The 19,447-nt window shown below is 36.3% G+C and overlaps 1 protein-coding gene across 1 annotated transcript in view; it reads right to left on the bottom strand.

Annotated features, from left to right (window-relative positions):
• The window catches only part of DSC3 (desmocollin 3), a 60,209-nt gene that overhangs the window by 16,572 nt on the left and 24,190 nt on the right, over nucleotides 1-19,447 (bottom strand). Inside the window, exons 6-9 of the mRNA XM_008073395.1 lie at nucleotides 18,717-18,861; nucleotides 16,742-16,908; nucleotides 13,092-13,226; nucleotides 12,511-12,696 (exon numbers count right to left, since the gene is read on the bottom strand). Of these exons, the coding sequence (XP_008071586.1) occupies nucleotides 12,511-12,696; nucleotides 13,092-13,226; nucleotides 16,742-16,908; nucleotides 18,717-18,861 (633 nt within the window). The remainder of the gene's footprint in view (nucleotides 1-12,510; nucleotides 12,697-13,091; nucleotides 13,227-16,741; nucleotides 16,909-18,716; nucleotides 18,862-19,447) is intronic.

Here is a 19,447-nt window from a genome sequence, read left to right as displayed (position 1 = left end):
TGTGTTCAATTTTGATCATCATTAAATATATAGCACTGCTCTGAGTAGTGAGCATACACTCATTGAATCATCACATCATTATGAATACTTATTATTATCATCAGCCTTGTTTTTCAGAGCAGAAAACTGGAGAAGAGATAAAAAGATTTTTCTTAAGGTCAAAAAATATTCATTTGAGAAGAGACTGAAGACATGGAGTCTGACCTGAGTCCATTTCCTTAATCACCACTACAGCCCCTTGGCTATACTGTACTGCTTATTTGAAATATCAGCCTCTAAAAATTTTTAAATCAATCTTTGATTAAAATTGATCTTTAGACAGTAAATCAAGCAAAACCCATAAAACACTATTTTACACAGTACTATAAAGTTGGAGCACTTCATTAAAACTTCTCTTTCTGCTTATCAAAATAATCACTAGCTAAACATTGGGCACAATCAAAACTGGTAAATGAAATTGTTTTAAACCCTATTGGGAATATACCCAGAGGAACTCAAGTCATTCTACCATAAAGATACCTGCACACCCATGTTTACTGCAGCTCTATTCACAATATTCAAAAACATGGAACCAAACACACAGCCCATCGAAGCTGAACTGGATAAAAAAATGTGGTACATATACACAATGGAATATTATGCAACCATAAAGAAGGACAAACATATGAACTTCACAGCAACTTGGATGGATTTAGAGTCTATCATACTCAGTGATCTATCACAGAAACAAAGAACTGAGTACCATATGCTCTCACTCATAAGCGGAACTTGAACAATTATCATAATACTATAAGTAAGCGATTGGCAGTAGTGGGAAACTGCCGGGGGAGGGAGGGACACACCTCATCAACAAGGATACCTGCATAATGAACATTTGTATATCTAACCTGAATAGTATCCCACATCTTCAAAATAAAAAATAAAATAAACTATTTTAAACCTTTCCCCACATTGAGGAATTAACACATTGAGATACAAATATGAGCCTGCTAAGAAGTCAAGAAAATTCCTGAATCTTAAAATGCATGTGATTTTATTTGTTATGAATATTCCAGGAGCTGGAGGGTCAAGAGAAAAAAAAGTATCAATATTTGCATATCTGATGCTGATGAACACTGTTTTGCAAATTTCACATGACAGTACGATCCTGTGGAGAGAAAGAGCAACTGTTGGCAATGAGAAATGGATAGAAATTCGAGGAACAGCTGCTGCACTGGAGGGGGTGCAAATATTCAATCTAGGGCCATTTGCTAATGCTTTCATGTTTCTTTGTGCCATTTTTCAAGGCTTAAGATGAATATTGCCTTAGAGGCTTACAATTCTGCAAGATTAAAAATCTGGTGAGATGATTTCAATTCTTATGATTAATGAATGTGTATAAATGCTCTTCCACCTCAGAGCACATTTTTGTTTCATCGTTCAAAAATATCCCAAATCTGCAGAGATATGAATAGCTCCCTCAAAAATGTATGGTTGTGGAGATAAAGCTGAGGACGCTTTGTGCTGAAAACAACCAAGAATATTATCATCCTCCCTCAAGCCCATAGGCACCACTGAAATGGACAGAACCCACTGAGATGGGAAAATTACCCAGGACTCAACTGAAGGCTCTATGGTTACAGAAAAATCATTTATTACGGAAAACTGTAACACTAGTCCCAAGAATGTAGCAGCACTTTCTAAAATAAAATAATATCTACAGTTCACAAAATGCTTTTACTATAGTTATTATATTTGAATAGCTATTAGAAGAATTATTCCCATTTTACAAGTAATCTAGAGCCATGGTCCCCAACCCCCGACCACCAGTCCATGGCCAGTTAGGAATTGGGCTGCACAGAAGGAGGGGAGCGGCAAGTGAGGGAGCAAAGCTTCATCTGTATTTACAGCTGCTCCCCATCACTCGCATTACCACCTGAGCTCTGCCTCCTTTCAGATCAATGATGGCATTAGATTCTCATAGGTGCTCAAACCCTTTTGTGAACTGCACATGCAAGGGATCTAGGTTGCACGCTCCTTATGAGAATCTAATGCCTGATGATCTGAGGCGGAGCTGAGACGGTGATGCTAGCGCTGGGGAGTGGCTGCAAATACAGATTAACATTAGCAGTGAGGTTTGACTGCACAGAGACCATAATAAATCAACTGTTTGCAGACTCATATAAAAACCCTATCAGTGATTAGCAAGTGAGTTGATGTACTTCAATAGTACAGCTGCACCTGGTGGCAGGATTTAAGTCAGAATTCGACACTTATTTTAGTGCTGTGCATGGATACACTGTTATTTTATTAAATACTTCTGTCCACGCCTCTTTCCTGCACTGCACAGTTTTGGTAAGCCCATACGCTAATTCTAACCAAAATGAGTAAAAACAAACGCCACTGGAGAGCTTCTTTGAGAAGGAGGAAAGACCCAATGATGACACAGCAGAAGACTCTAAGACTGCCAACAGAAAGAAAGCTGCATTTAAAAGAAAATACCAAGAGTCCTACTTAAACTACGGGTTCATTGCAACAGATGATTCACATTCTCCAAGTCCGCTTGGTATAATATGTGGCAACTGGCTATCCACTGAAGTCATAAAACCTTCAAAACTGCTTCACCACATGGAGACCAAGCACCCTGCTTCAGAAGACCAAAAAAAAAAAAAAAAAAATGAACATGAAGAACAGAGGCAATAATTGAAGGCCATCACTTCATCAAATGTGTCTGCATGAGACCATCATTCTTAGTGGTTAACCACATTGCTAAAGCTAAGAAGCCCTTTACTATTTATTGGTGAAGAGTTGATCCTGCCTGCTGCTAAGGACACTTGCCATGAACATTTTTTGAGTCAGTCTCACTCCATCACCCAGGCTGGAGTGCAGTAGTATGCTCATGGCTACCCCAGCTCCGATGTGCTGGGCTCAGGTGATCCTTCTGCCTCAGTCGTCCAAGCAGCCAAAACTACAAGAGCGCATTACCACGCCAGGCGAATTTTTAGGTTTTACTGTAGAGACAAGGTCTCATCAAGCTTCCCAGGCTGGTCTCAGACCCCTGGGCTCAGGCAGTCCTCTCATCTTGGCCTCCCCAACTGCTGGGATTACAGGCTTGAACCACCACACCCAGCCTTGCCATGAATTTTTAGGAAAGACTGCAGTTCAAAAGGTGGCACATGTACCTCTTTCGACTAGCATCAGAACTAGGCAAATTGAAGATACTGATGATATTGTTAGAGAGGATTAATGGGTCACAGTACTACGCAATCTAGGTTGACAAATCTATCATCGTTGACAACAAAGCATCAACGTTTGTTTTTGTGCACTATATTTTTAGGAGAATGTACATGAGGATGCATTATGTGTGTTTTTGTTGCCAACCAATACCACAGCTACAGAACTATTCAAGTCTTTGAATGATTACATATCAGAAAAGCTGAATTGGTCATTTTGTGTCAGTATATGCATGGACGAAGTGGCTGCCGTGACTAGACAGCTTCCGCTTTCACTACTTGAATCAAAGAGGTTACTTCCAAATATAAGTCTACGCACTGTGTCATCCATACAGAAATGTTGGCTAGCCAAAAAATGTCACCTGAAATTCACAACACTTTGCAGGATGTGATTAAAATTATCAACAACATTAAAGTGCATGCCCTTAACTCATGTTTGTTCATGTAGCTCTGTGAGGAGATGGATGCAGAGCACACACATTCTTTTATACACAGAAGTGAGACGGCTTTCTAAAGGTAGATGACTAGCCAGAATTTCTGAGTTATAAGAGCCATTTCAGAGATTTCTTTGAGAAAAACAGTCACCACTGGCGCACATCTCAGTGACACAGAATGGGTTGCAAAACTTGCTTACTTGTGTGACATTCAACCTACTCAGCAAATTCAATCTGTTACTTCAGGGGAGAACGAAAACTGTGTTCATGTCAGCAGATAAAGTAGCTACAGTGAACATTGGGATTTTTGACATGTTTCAAACATTAGCAGAGATTTTGAAAGAGACTGAGCTAGGGCCTTCTTTCTCCCAGCTGGTGCAGGATCACCTAGCTCAGCTTTCAAAAGTTTGAGCATTACTTCCCAACCACAAAAGATTCCCGAACTGGGAAGGAATGGATCTGCAACCCATTTGTGAATAAGCCAGGTGAACAGACTTTGTCCTTGCAGAAGAGGATCAACTGCTTGAGATCGCAAATCACGGTGGCCTTAAAAGTATGTTTGAGACAACTTCAAATCTTCATACATTCTGGATTAGAGTAAAGGCAGAATATCCTGTGATTGCCACAAAAGCACTGAAATGCCTGCTTCCGTTTCCAACATCCTATTTTTGGGAAGCAGTGTTTTCTGCATTGACAGCAACCAAAATGAGATTACAGCGTACAATGGACATAAGCAACACACTTTGGATATCACTGTCTCCCACCACCTCCAGATAGGACCATCTAGTTGCAGGAAAACAAACTCAGGGCTCCCACTGACTCTGCATTTTGGTGAGTTGTATAATTATTTCATTATATATTACAATATAATAATAATAGGAATAAAGTGCACAATGCAATGTACTTGAATCATCTCAAAACCATACCCTCTCTACCCCTGGTCCTTGAAAAATTGTCTTCCACAAAACTGGTCCCTGACATCAAAAAGGTTGAAGACTGCTGATATAGAAGCTAGCTTTCCAAGATTCCCCAGCTATAGAAAACAACTTAACATAGTGCTGAAAAGCATACACTTGGAATCAAAGAGACCTATTCAAATTCTGTCTATACCACATTCTAGCTGTGTGACTGGAAAAGTTTCTTAATCTCTCTTAAGTCTCTCTTCTGTAAAATCGATGTAAGAATGACATTTAACACTGCAACTTAGAATAAGTGTTTTACACTGTAGTTCTTAGTAATAGAATTTTCTGTCACATGAACAAATCAAGAAAATAAATGATTTGTTTTGTTGTTAACAGTCAATATAATGCTATAATAAAATACACCAACTAAGAAGACAACACATGCGAACTTATTAACTATACCTGAGCAATTCTTGGTTCCATCTACTGACTACTTAATCCTTTAGTATATAAAGGAAGGAATAATGTGCACTCTACCCCTGAACATAATTCTGACTAACAAGGAAGAACTAAAGAGTATTCCTTTAGTTATCAACATAATGATGCCATTCTTTAACAAGTGCACAAAAGTTTAGTCATCATTAGGAGTTCCTAATATAGCCTACATGACACAAAGAAGGATTTCAAATGCCCTGATTATACAGTGTGTGATTTTAAAATAATAAATGACTATTGAGACTTTAAAATATCTAAAGATATAAATTAACCACACAACCCAACTCTTTCCTAGTGAAAAAATGAGATAATTTTAAAGACTAGTGTAGGTACCAAAGAAGCTCTGGGATGAACTCAGGTTTTTAAGGGTTTGGATAAAATATGGAGAGGAAGACAAAATATGGCAAATGCAAATTATATTGATCAAAATGTTAGCATACAGTATGAATGAATCAAAGAAAAAAGTAAGGTTAGCAAAAGTGCTAATAATGACAGAAGAAGGATATCATTTAAAAACCAAACGTGAAAAACGTAGAAATAAATTAATTTTCCAATTAGAGAATATCCCCCGTGCAAAGGAAGTTATGATTTTATCAAGCCACATCACCTAAATATGGAAAAGAAGAGACCTAAGAGACCCAACGATACTAAACCAGAAGAAGAGCATAGAGACTGTGAGTAAGGGTTATGCATCAGGCAGATCTGGCTTTGCATCCTGGCTGCAGGAACAGAGAATAATCTGTCCTGGATAGTATAGACATTCAACTGTCTGAATGTGGGGGAAATTGCCTGTCCTCACTGTATGGACTGCGGCAGGTCCTCGTCTTTGACTCAGCCTACTCATATGAATATAGGAGAATGAAAGTAAGAACTACATCGGGTTGTCGTGAAGGGTAAATAAATCTTTTAATCCAGTATTGTTGGGGTTTTTTGGACACTGTTTCAGAATATAGAAAAAAGAAAAATAAACTATTTGTATGAAGCAAGCATAAAATTGAGAGTAAAAATTTAATAGCAATTGCACAAAAGAAGAAAACTACAGACACACCACATTTGTGGGTATGGATGGAAATCTTAGACAGAAATTGAAAAGAAAACCCAACAAAAAAGAACATTAAAAAATACAACATAGCGAGTGTAACTAGTAGTTGCTGTTGTTGTTTTTCCAGGAATGAAATGATTGTCCCAATAGTAGAAAATATATTAATATAATCCATTATACCAATTGATATAACATTGTGTCGGTGCCCAATTAAATAATAAATTTGAAATATCAGAAAGAAGAAGGTAGCTGGGTGTGGTGGCCTGTGCCTGTAATGCCAGCATTCTGGGAGGCCAAGGCAGGAGGATTGCTTTAGCCCAGGATTTTGAGACCAGCCTGGGCAACACAGTGAGACCTCATCTCTACCAAAAAAAAAAAAAAAATCAAAATAATTAGCCAGGCATGATAACACATGCCTGTATTCCCAGCTACTTGGAAGGACTGCCTGAGCCCAGGAGGTTGAGGCTGCAGTGAGCAGTGATTGTGTCATTGCACTCCTGCCTGGGCAAGAGTGAAATATCGACTCGGAAAAAAAAAAGTCAAAGAGAAGGTAAAATTATCGCTACTCGCAGATGTATTGTATGCATCTGTGTCTATATAGACTATTAAAGGAAGCAACTGAAATAGAATTACAAAAAAACAGACATGTAAATAGATTGGTTGAATACAAAATGGATATACATAAATCAATAACTTTCATATATACAAACAATACAAGGTAGGATTAAAAGTATTAATTAAAAGTCTCACTTCAATGTAAATATAATTTGGATAAATGAATGTACTAGGCAATAAATGAATAAACTTTAAAGCATCTGGAAAAAATGAAATTATAACCTTGAATATGACAATATGCTGATTCTCCCCAACTTTTTCTACAAAATTGATATACTCCCAAAAGTATCGCGAGGAATATTTTTTAACTTAGAGGCTTATTTGAAAGCTCACATGGAAAAACAAACATAAGATATTTATAGGAAAACATTTTTTTTTAAAAAGCATTAGGTAAGAGTGAAATGAAACACTGAAAATGCAAAAATATATGTTAAAAATTTTATATTCTTATAAGGCAGTAATAATAAGGCAGCATACATTTGCTTATTATTTTTAGTGATAGGGTCTGTCTTTGTCACCCATGCTGGAGTGCAGTGGCACAATTATGGACCACTGCAGTCTCAAACTCCCAAGTTCAAGAAATCCTCCTGCCTCAGTCTCCTGAGTAGCTAGGACTACAGGCATGTACTACCACATCTGGTTATTATTATTATTTTTACATTTTGCGGAGACAGGTTCTCACTATGTTGCCCAGGCTAGTCTCAAATTTCTGGCCTCAAACGATCCTCCCACCCTTACCTCCCAAATTTCTGGGATTATAGGCATGAGCCACTGTGTTTGGTCTAATTAGTAAACGATATTAGTAATTAGTAAACGATAAATTAATGGTACAAAAGAGAATGTCAAGAACAAATTCGGTTGGGTTCGGTGGCTCAGCCTGCAATCCTAGCACCTTGGGAGACTGAGGCGAGTGGATTGCCTAAGTCCGCCGGTTTGAGACCCACCCGGGCAACTTTGCGAGACCTGGTCTCTACAATAAAAATCAAAAATTGGCTGGGCGTGGTAGTGTGCGCCTGTAGTTCCAGCTACTTGTAAGGCTGAGGCGGAAGGATCGCCGGAGCCCAGCAGGTTGAGACTGCGGTGGCTGGGAGCGTGCCACCACACTCCAGTCTGGGCAATAGAGTGAGACTTCAACTCAAAAAAAAAAAAGAACAAACTCAAATACAATTCTGTCTCAGTATATGGCAAAGGGAATATGTCAAATCAGTGGAGGGAAATGTATTATCCAATGTATTATTCAATTGTGTTGGGAGAGCTAGAAAAACTAAACTTGAATTTGTATCACATATTTTGTACCAGGATAAATTCTATACAGATCAGAAGTATAAATGGATAGACGGATGGATGGATGGATGGATGGATGGATGGATGGATGGATGGATGGATAAAATAATTTCTGATACAAACTACAAGAATTTCTTATAAAATTGTTTCATAAAATCAATGTCATGATAATGACACAAATCCCATAATTATAGAGGCATTTAATAAATTTTTACCTTGAATAAACAAGTTCTGCCCCCCACACACAGTTCTGGAAGTCAAAAACCAACACAAACAAACTGATAAAACAATAAAAAGGGGTAAAAATATTTGCAAAACATTTTCCTAGCATAAAACTTCTAACAAATAAATAACAGGCAAAAAGAACAAAACATATGAACTGGCTAGAAGACAGAATTAGAGAGCTTAAAGATATAAAATATATTCAGTGGTTTCTTCATATGAGATAAATGCTCAACTACACCAAAACACCATATGTGTGTGTATATATATATATATACATATATATATATTTGCTATTAGATTGACTATCAAAATTTGATTGTATCATTGGCAAGTACCTTACAACAGGCATGTGTGTACATTTCTGGTGAGAATGTCAACAGGTACCACACCTTTATGGAGAAAAATCAAACAATAATCCAGCACACATAAAATAGCTATGTCCTTGACTAAGCAATTCCATTTCTAGGAATTTATCCTTCATTTAAATTGTAGCATAGTTCTTGAATAATATTTTTAAATAATTGAAAAGATTAAGATTCCAATTGATAAGGAATTTCCGTTAATTCAATTAATTTGGAAATTCCAAATTTCCATTAATATGGGACTAATTAAAAATGTTTAACATCCTATACCATGGATACTATACTGTACTGTCTAAAATATATAACTATAATAAAGGACTAAACTATTTACATACTAATATGTAATAACTTCAGAGATAAGTTCTTGAAAGCAGAAAAGTGCAGAGTTATAGGATAGCCATTGATATGTTCTAAACTTTCATAGATATGAAACTGGTTAAAATAATATGATAGGTCTATGCCATGGAATATTACAGATGTATATGCAATGAACTTAGAAATATGGTAATTGAAGAAAAATATATTTGTTTTTTAAAAAGTGATAAAACTACTTAAACATGTTTGCATATATACAAAATACCTTTTGAATAATACACAAGAGACTGATAACATTTATTCATTCTTCCAAACAGCACTAAATGACTGAGGGACCAAAAGTGAGACCTTTTATCCTATACATCTTTTTTTTTAAAAAAAGATAAGGTTTCACTCTGTTGCCCAGGCTGGAGTGCAGTGGAGCGATCATAGCTCACTGCAATCTTGAACTCTTGGGCTCAGGTGATCCTCCTGCCTCAGTCTCCTGAGTAGCTGAGATTCCAGGGGTGAGCCATTGCTCCCTGCTCTTGGCCTACAGTGTACCTTTGTTTCTTTTGAGCTTTGAACTCTGTGAATGAACTGCTTATTGAAAACATAAATAGTGAAATCATTAGTTGATTAATAATAAATAATCTATTGACATTTACAATGATTAAATAAGATACTATAGTTTAAGTACTTAGCATAATGGCATTTAGTAAACAATAAATGTTAGCCATTATTGTTAATTTGGGTTTAATATGAGGTGTAAACATGAGAATATAGTTGGATTCCATGATAAGAGGCCACAAATAGATGCTATGACATATTGAATACTAACTGCTCTACAGGCTTAATGGGGCATGGAACAAAGTGATGAAAAGATCATTAACTTTGGAGCAATACAGACCAGGTTTATATTTCAAGGTGGAAAACTAATGTACATTTGACTATATCCTATAGGGGATTTGACAACTAGGTACAACTTACATAAAGTGCCTGGTATTTTCCATGACATAAAAGGAACTTGGTTCATGGTGACTACTTGTAAAATTCTAAAAATCCTAAAAGTATTTCCTTGACATCGGAACTAAGATGTAACTATTAAATATAAGTGCAACTATCTTATGTTGAAAAATAATGAAAATAAACTTAAAATTTATTGGGGAAGAAATTTTCTATGTTCTTCACATGTGAAATTAAGTTAAACTGAACCAGAGACAAAGCAATAAAGCATATAAATAAACATATACATATATGTAAATAATATATAAATATATAAAAATTATAAATAAAGCAATTAAGTATCTAACTGCTCTCTATCCTGGGGAATCCTGGAGTAGTACCCAGAAATGAAACAGATGTTTATCAATCACACAGAATGAGAACTATTCCAGGGTATAGGTTATAATCTCCAAAGATGTTTGGAAATGGTTTTCTTAATTTCTCTGTGATCAGAACTTTTTGGAGAAAAAGATATAAAAACAGATACTGAGTAAATATACTCATTGTGTAAGTCTTTTGGGGGGGAGAATATATCTTTTGTAAAAGTTTACTAGAAATTATTTTTTTTAGGTTGGAAAATATAGTTTATTTAGAAATTGGAGAGAGAGAGAGAAAGAGAAGATTCACTTCCCCAAGGTAAGAGAAGGGGGCCAAAGCTAGGAAACACGGTGGCCACAGCTCAAAGATCCACACGGACACATCACAGCTTAACAAAGGAATGGCCAGAAATCATTTTGCATTGGTCAAAAAATTACTAATAGAAACATAATCTCGAGTATTATTTAAATGTTTCCTCCTCTAAGCAAGAAAAAAACCAGTGACATTAAATAAAAATGACAATAATGGATTTCTCCATGTGGGCTTTGAGTAATGGCCTTGAGTGAGAGAGACCTGAGGAGCAGCCTTCTGATCAAGGAGCAGAAAGAGAGAGGACAAAGAGTCTGAGTTTGAGTCTCTGACTTGACCTTGGACCATCTCCCCACCCCAGATCTTAAACAACTCCTTTGACTCATATACAGAAGAAGACAAGGTATGGCGGGGGAGGGAGAGGAGAAGGACATCCAAGACAGTCCTTTAACAAAACATCTGTTGCAATCACGTCACTTTTCAGGCAAATTCCTGTACTATTACAAAAGTGTCCAGGCTTGGAAACTGTATTTGATGCACAGCAGCCCTTTTCAAAAACCAGTATATACCTAAGACCTTCAGCCAGTTCCTATTTATGCTGACAGATTCACATCTCAAGCACTCAAAGAGTGGACTCTTTGGATTCAGGACTTTCTCTAAAACCAGGGAGCTTCCTCAGCTGATGGCAGGCACAGCCCAGGCCAGAAGTGCAGGAAATTAAGGCTCCCTGGGGTACCAAACAACCAATGGGGCATGAGTACTGAGAATGGATATGATGGGTAAATGCCCCAAGTACCCATCTTTGAGGAGATCATGCTGAGATAAGTTCTACATTGTTCTTGAATGGTTGGAAAGCAGAAATGACTAGCTAAATAATGCAGACTTGATTGGCTTGTCTTGCTTCCTGTCTTATTTCTCCATTTTAACTCTAGCTTTCTAGGATCCACTTCCTAACTATCTGCTTGTACTGAGGTCCTTGTCTTGGGTTCTAATTTCAATCTCTAATGAAGACAGGATCAATTTGGACTAACAAGGAGAAAAAACAATCAGTTCCATTTCCTTATTTCCTTTCCTGTTACTCTAGGTTATAAAGCTTAGGGTTTTGTTTTTTTAAGTTCCTGGTTTTTATTATTCAATTTAAGTGGATCGTATTATAGAAAAAATGAAATGGGGAGAGATTTGATGTCAAGAGTCTATATTTAACCATTCTTCACATCTAAACAGAACTTGCCAACTCCTAGTACATAACTTCAAATAGAAATTGTTATGCACCAAAGATACCACTATATTATTTTTGGTAGTTAAGGCTGTTTTACTCAATGAATAGCCCCTATACTTGTTCATAAGACAATAATCTTCTTGGTTTTGGGTCAGAAGTAATATCAAGGATCCTTCTCAAATAGAGCCCTTCTGGCTCTTGTAACCTGAGCTCCAAAATATAGCAGCACAACCAAATATATAATATACACAACAAAAAATAAGTTCATTCAATACTAAATATTATCTTTAAAAGGATCAGCTAGAACAAGGAATATATTCTAAGTAGAATGAGAAGCATATGGGCTTCTAAATTATATCATGTAAGGATTAAAGGAATCGGGACTATTCATCCTAGAGAATATGTCTTAAATGGACCTTCTTTTCAAAAGAATTATATCTGTTCTGACTAGCATTAGAGAAAGAACCAGAACCAAAGACATGTGTTATAAGGAAAACAACTTGGGCACAATAAAAGTAAGACCTTCTGAGCATCAGAGCACTCCAAATATGGAATAAGCTACCAGTGATGACATGCAGATCCCTATAATTGAGAATTTTTAAGCATAATCTAGGTGACTAATAACTCAATAAAATTATAAAAGAAACGTAGGTTTTGGATGGAAACAGTAGACTAAATAGATTTTAAATTTACTTCCAGTTTGTAGAGTCTATGATCTGAAACTATTTAGCTGATTTAGTTTATTTAAAAACCTGTTAATTTGACAAGTTATCAATTATCCATTATTACCATACCTTTACAACAAAAAGAACACCTTCATTAGTTGTTTTGTCTGTGCTGATTTTGAAGTGTCCATTTTCATTTCCCTTTAAAATGGTAAAATTGGCTCTCCAATTGGCAGTGTTAATTAAATCCTTATCATCTATAGGTATTCGTAAGATTTCCACATTGAATGCATTTTCCTCTACTGATGCTTCATACTGAAACAGAAAGAACCCATTGAAAATTTACTTTATAAAGAGAACTTGTACAAAGAAAGCAAAATGTTTCTTCCACTCCAAAAGTACTAATTCTTATAATTTTACATAGATTATTTAAAAACTACAAATTACAAATACTATTCTTTCATTAAGGATTGTCTTTTAAAATAAAGGAAGAACTTCATTACAAATGAAGACTCTAATGTTACTGACTTTTAACAAAAGAAAAATAATGTAAGTATTCATAAGTATATGCCTCAAACAGATTTGTCATCTGTTTAAACTTTAATTTTATTCATAAAGTAAATATATGTACTTTAAACTATAATAAATATGTTATTAATTCAGATTAACAAATGGCAATAGACAGAGCAGATATACATCTTGTTACTTACAGCATTTTGTCTAAAAGTGGGTGCATTATCATTTGCATCTTTCACTGTTACGATACAAGTTGATGTACCAGTCAATCCAAAATATTGACCATCCATGTCTTGTACTTTCATTATCAATGAGTACTTGTCTACAACCTGAAAACAAAGCAAATATTTAACTAGTCTTGAAAAAAAGTGATTTAGGTTTATAAGTAAAAATCTTAAATGCACCCTCTTCTATGTGTGTGCATCCATGCTTTTATGTGATTTCTATATTTGCATTTAATCTTGGAATTTAGTAGACAAAGATAAGGTTGAAAGGTAGGCCGAGGTTAAATTACAAGGAGTCATACTAAGTTCAGACTTATGCTTTAAGTAGCAAGTAGTAGGGAAAAGTTTTATGTAAGTCACAGGAGAGTACAAAATAAGAACATCTGAGTTTTAGAACAATTGTTTTTTGTTTTTTTTTGAGTTGGAGTCTCACTTTGTCACCAGACTGGAGTGCAGCGGCCGCTCCTGGCCACTGCAGCCTCGACCTGCTGGGCTTCGGCCATCCTTCCGCCTCAGCCTTCCAAGTAGCTGGAACTACAGGTGTGCGCTACCACGCCTGGCTAATTTTTGATTTATTGTAGAGATGAGGGCTTGCCAAGTTGCCCAGGCGGGTCTCGAACTCGCGGGCTCAGGCAATCCACTCACCTCAGCCTCCCAAAGCACAGGATTACAGGCTGAGCCACCGAGCCTGGCAGAACAAATATTTTTAAAGAAGTTTTAGCATAATTTGGAGTGAGCTAAGCCAGGAATCAAAGCAACCACGTTAAAGAGCCCCTACGGCAATAGTCTAACACAGGTGGTCCAAATCTGAGGCAGCAACAATGAGGACAGAGACAAAAGGTGACAGGACAGTTACTTGGGAGTTAGAATGAAGTAGGACTCTAAAGGAAATTCGATATACAAATTAAGAGAGAAAGAGGGACTTGGGGATGATTTTCAGCTGTCCCACTTGGAGAGACAGGCAGGTAGCCAACACAGGAAATTCACAAGGAGAGACAATTCTCTGAGGACGTGAACACTACTAAGTGGGAAAAGAGGGGTGAAAATATGATGTTTGTTTTGTATATGTTGAATTCTATGTGCCTAAGGGAAATCTAAGAAGTAAGGCTGAAAAGACACTGGAAAATGTGTCCTCATACTTAAGGGAGAGATTGTGGCCAGAAATATTGATCTGGAAGTCATCAGTATCTAGATGGTGGTTGAAATTATGGCAGGAATCAGGGGATTCAGGAGAGGTTACAGGATGAGAAGAGCTGAGGATATAAGGATCAACAGCACTTCTAGTAAGGGGAGAATAAGAAGACTCTGTCTGGGTCACTAAAAAGGAAAGATCGAAGAATTAGAAACCCATGGGAAAAAAGAGTTTCGTCAAGCATCAACACTAGACAGGACCTAAGCTAGCTGCTGGATTTGATAATGGAGTTTTGCAAATGGTGAACTGAAGTCATTAATTTGTCGTGCAATCATCTTTGCTGCCTTTCTCTTTTGTCTTACTGTTCTTTAGTCATGCCTTTTTCTCTACCTTTTTCCATTTTTTGTTTCCGTCTGTCTTTTCCCTTGATCTTCATTTTACTTAATCTCCCTTTCACATTGAAAACCAATATTCCCACCCTAAAATTCTCCTCCCATACATAGGCTTCCAGGCTCTGATATTTTTTCTTCTTCTAAATTCACTGATTATTTATCTCCTATGTTCATTTCTTAACTTCTGGTGTTGTCTCCACCCACTCTCCCCCATACTCCACAACACTCCATGGTGGTTCCTCACAAAATCCTAGTAGACTTAATTTTTTTAACAGAGAAGCAGACTAGGTTTTATCCCAAAACTTTATCTTATAAACTGTGTAACTTTAAATTTAATTTTTTAAGTCTCATTCCTAAAAATCTGTTAAGCAAAATCTGTTAACTTGGGAAGTTGTCAATTATTCATTTGATTACCACATCATCTCTACATAAGAGGAGGTGCCCCCAAAACCCCAGAATTAATTTATAAAAAACTGTGTATTTATTCTTACATGCTTAAACTTTAGCACCTTCAAAGCACTCTCCGTTTGATGCAATACACCTATTTAGATACTTTTTCCACTGCTCAAAACAGTTTTTGAACTCAACAATTTGAATGCCTTTTAGTGCTTCTATCATTTTTTATTTCACCTCTTCCATGTCGGCAAAACTTTTCCCTTTGAGGACTTTTTTAATCCAAAGAAACAAAAAGAAGTTGCTCAGGGAAAGATCAGGTGAATAGAGAGGGTAGGGTATGGAAGTCATGCCATTTTTGGTCAAAAACTTCTGAACATTTCAGCGTGGTGTGGGCACTTGTGGTCGTAAATCACCCATCATGAAATGGGTACAAGTGTGGAAAGAATTTCAAAAAAAAAAAAAATCACTGAAGCCAAACACAGCCTCTCACAACAACGCTGGCCAGTACACTGATTCTGATAGGTGCTTAGAACACTTAACTAGCAGAGGAAACCTGCACTACAAGGGGCCCGCCCTCCAAAAATAATTCCAGAGTTTTCTGGATCTTCCTCATACTCCACAGATACCAAAACACATTCATATTGTTTCCCTCAAACTTTTCCATTATTATTATTATCCTTATGTGTTTAATATAAAATGCTCTGGCCCCACAAAGATAAAAATAACAATAATTTAAAACTTTGTACTAATTTTGATTCCTTTTGTATGGACTCGCACCATGCCTCCCTTTTTTGTTGGCATCAGATCCCATTAACTTCTTTCTTATAACATCTTTTCCTATCATATCAGTTCATCTATTTATGGCATTCTAGTTGTAGTGGAAAACACTGAAATGTTCCCATAAATCTATTTGGTACCTATGAAATTTTGACTCATCTGCCTTACTCAGTAATGCATGGCTGTGAGTTAAATGGAGACTGACAAAATGTACAAAAACAATAACAGGAAAAGATTAGAAGATTCAGGGCAGTAATTTGGCTTGAGCAAGTCAATCAATCTTTCTGACTGTCACATTTCTCCTCTACAGATTGGATGTAACACCTATCTAGTCAAACAAGGAAGTTCTAAGGATCAAATAAAATCATGCATAAAGAAGCTGAACATAAAGTGTTATATGCATGGTAATATGCTATTATGATAATAAAAATTGTTACATATTTTTAATAATCCATTAATTTTATTCCAACTAATCCTTGCCCAACTAAAAGCACGTATATCTATAATAACTGGGTAGGAATCAGAATAGGATGCACACACATGTAACAAGCAGAACTAATTGTCCCACATGAGACTTGAAACTTTTACTGAACTGGAATCAACTAACTACACATAAGAAAAAAGTAATGTTCAATAGTAACAATTTTTATAAGAAATATATTTCTTTTTGACTCATCTGCCTGACTCAATAATGCATGGCTCCATGCATGCACCACTCTTAAACACCAGTCGATCTCTATTTCTATTTTATTATGGCTACTCTTACATATAGAAACAATTTTTTAAAAAAAGAAAAAATATCAAAACTTCTCATTGTCTTATGCCTAAAATGAAATACTTAACACAAGATAGCAAATTATAACAAATTGGGGTGAAGTGCTCGATCCCCAGTGAAACAATATTCTACGGGGTGTGCAACCTACTTCTCTGTCCAAATAATGCGAGACTGTGGTGATTACGCCTGTGCTGGGATGCACAGAAAAGAGCCCAGGTGATTTTGGAGTCTGTTCCAAAATGCTGTACTTCAGGCGGGTATGCATCGTGTCTGGTTCATCTCTGTCTGTGGCCGAAACCACTCCCACTGTAGTGCCTGTGCATTAAGGAACAAAAAGAGACCTTAATTTCCAGAACAGCAAAATATATTTAGAAGGATCTACATTTTCAAAATTCTAACAATGATGGTGGAAATCTAACTCAGAATTCATTTCTTGCCAGAGGCATTACATCTTTAGATAAGATCAATGAAGATGACTTCAAAGTTATCAACAAAACACTTTGATGCTGAAAACTAAGGTATGCTATTATTTTGCTCACTGCTTAAAATGTTAGATAATAAATCACTAAAAAATAATAGTTAAGTGACAATAAAAAATAAGTTCAACACCTCTTCCCACATATTCTACTTACCCGGCTAGAGGAATAAACCTTAAGTCTCCTAAGTATAATAATTCAGATTTTTTTAAAATATGGATTTTTGATGAATTGCTAGATCAAGACCAATTCAGGTTATAGAGTAATTATATAGATGGCCAAGTTTATCTTCAGTAACCCAGTCTCTCTTTCCTATGGTCAATCATTTTTGCTTATCCCTGATTTGACTCTCTCTCTTTCAGCAGCTTAGTATCACAGCCTTAACTGGTTTCCACCTACTGATGTATTCTGCTTAAAGTACACTGGGCTAATCTGGGCATCCAAATGTTTGTCCTTTATTTTTCTCTGTTACTATCAAAGATAACAAAATCCTCAAGAAAGAGTCTGAAACCTATTACCCCTTTTTGAAAAACAAAAAACGTAACAGAGTCATAGAATTGTGAGGCTAAAACATTACAGGTCATGTAATGTAATTTACTTCTTTTACAAGTAAGAAAGTTCAAAGGAACATCCATGAGTTCCCACAGTGAATTAATAACAGATCCTTCATCAAAAACTAGGTTTCTCACACAATAGTAACCATTTCACTATCTATATGTATCCCATTATAACACATTGTAAACCTCAATTGTAAACAATAACATTTAGGGAAAAAAAACCAAAAAACTAGGTTTCCTAAACTGCAAACTAATTTTTTTTATTTTTCAATTGTACCATGTGAGTAATAAAGAGATTCACATCAATGACATCAAATAAGCAAAGTAAAATATGAAAGGGAAAAGCATGTATAATAATGCCATCAAGGTCTAAGTAACTACTGGAAATCTTAATAGGCAAGTTAACAAAGTCATTCTTTATGACTGAATCCATGTTCTTTTAACTTCATTGTACGTGGAAATTCTCCATACTGCAAGTCTCAGAAGCTATCACGAATGCCACAATTAAGGGCCAAGTAAAGTAAAATACTTTCTCTTTCCACATGTGAAGACAGGTGTCTAAGATGGAGAACATATGATGTAAATTTCTCTGAGAATATTTCAGCATTAATTCTAAAATGAAAGTAGCGAGGTAGTAGTTTTAAGGAATATAAATAAGAGCTTTAAAAATTTGTATCCTCAGTGGATGCCATTTAATACTTTCCTAAATAAAAATAATACTTTCCTAAATAAAAATATAAACATATATATACTGATTTTAGTTTCATTGCTCATTCTACCCTGCATGTCCTCTCTTGGAGGTGAGAAGAATGAAAAACCCACATAATGAGAAAATGAAATAAAAGATATAAGCAAAATATTGCTCAAAGCTTGAATAACTAGTAGCTGTCTTTATAGTTCATTAGTACCATACTGACAACAAAAACTTCTGAACTATCTGGTAAGGTACATACTGATTGGAATTAATAGAATTAAATGTTTTCTGGTGTTCTTAGGATGACCTGACCTTGAGGATAAAAAGTTCAATGTGTCAAAAAAAATACACAAACATATTTAAAATGATTATTTTTCTTCTTAAAAGTGGACTTACCCAATCTACTACTTTCCAAAACTTCAAAATTAAAAATTTCTTTCGTGAAAACAGGGTGGTTGTCATTTTCATCCTCTATTCTGATGGGCAATGGAAGAGGTAAGTCTGCTGAATATCCATCTGCAGTTGATGCATAGGCAATCAACTGCAAACCAGGAAAAAGAAAGTTCAGTAGTCCATTAATATCAGATTCTAGCAAAGGAGAAGAAGATGCTTTATCTACCTCCTGCTTTGGAAAGCTTTTCAATAATAAACCACTTCAAATATTTTTATTGGATGCTTTTTTAAGTTATCAAAGCATCAAATGGAGAAACACTTTACTGCAAAGAGTATCCAGTATTTGATGGAAAAGACTACTTCAAATAAAACCTAAGTCAGAGTACAACAAAGTCAGAAGCCGGGCTCAGTGGCTCAGCCTGTAATCCTGCGCCTTTGGGAGGCTGAGGTGAGTGGATTGCCTGAGCCCGCGGGTTCGAGACCCGCCTGAGCAGCGAGACCTCATCTCTGCAATAAATAAAAAAATCAGCCAGGCGTGGTAGCGCGCGCCTGTAATTCCGGCTACTCAGAAGGCTGAGGTGGAAGGATCGCTGGAGCCCAGCAGGTCGAGGCTGCGGTGGCCGGAAGCGGCCACTGCACTCCAGTCTGGGTGACAGAGTGAGACTCCAACTCAAAACAACAACAACAAAAGTCAGATATGACTCTGTTCATTAGATTGAGATATTAAGTGTCAA

Source organism: Carlito syrichta, unplaced genomic scaffold (genome assembly GCF_000164805.1).
Source record: "Carlito syrichta isolate Samal-C Ts95f unplaced genomic scaffold, Tarsius_syrichta-2.0.1 Scaffold315831, whole genome shotgun sequence".
In the NCBI taxonomy this organism is placed as follows: Eukaryota; Metazoa; Chordata; class Mammalia; order Primates; family Tarsiidae; genus Carlito; species Carlito syrichta.
This window is presented reverse-complemented; position numbering and strand designations above follow the sequence as displayed.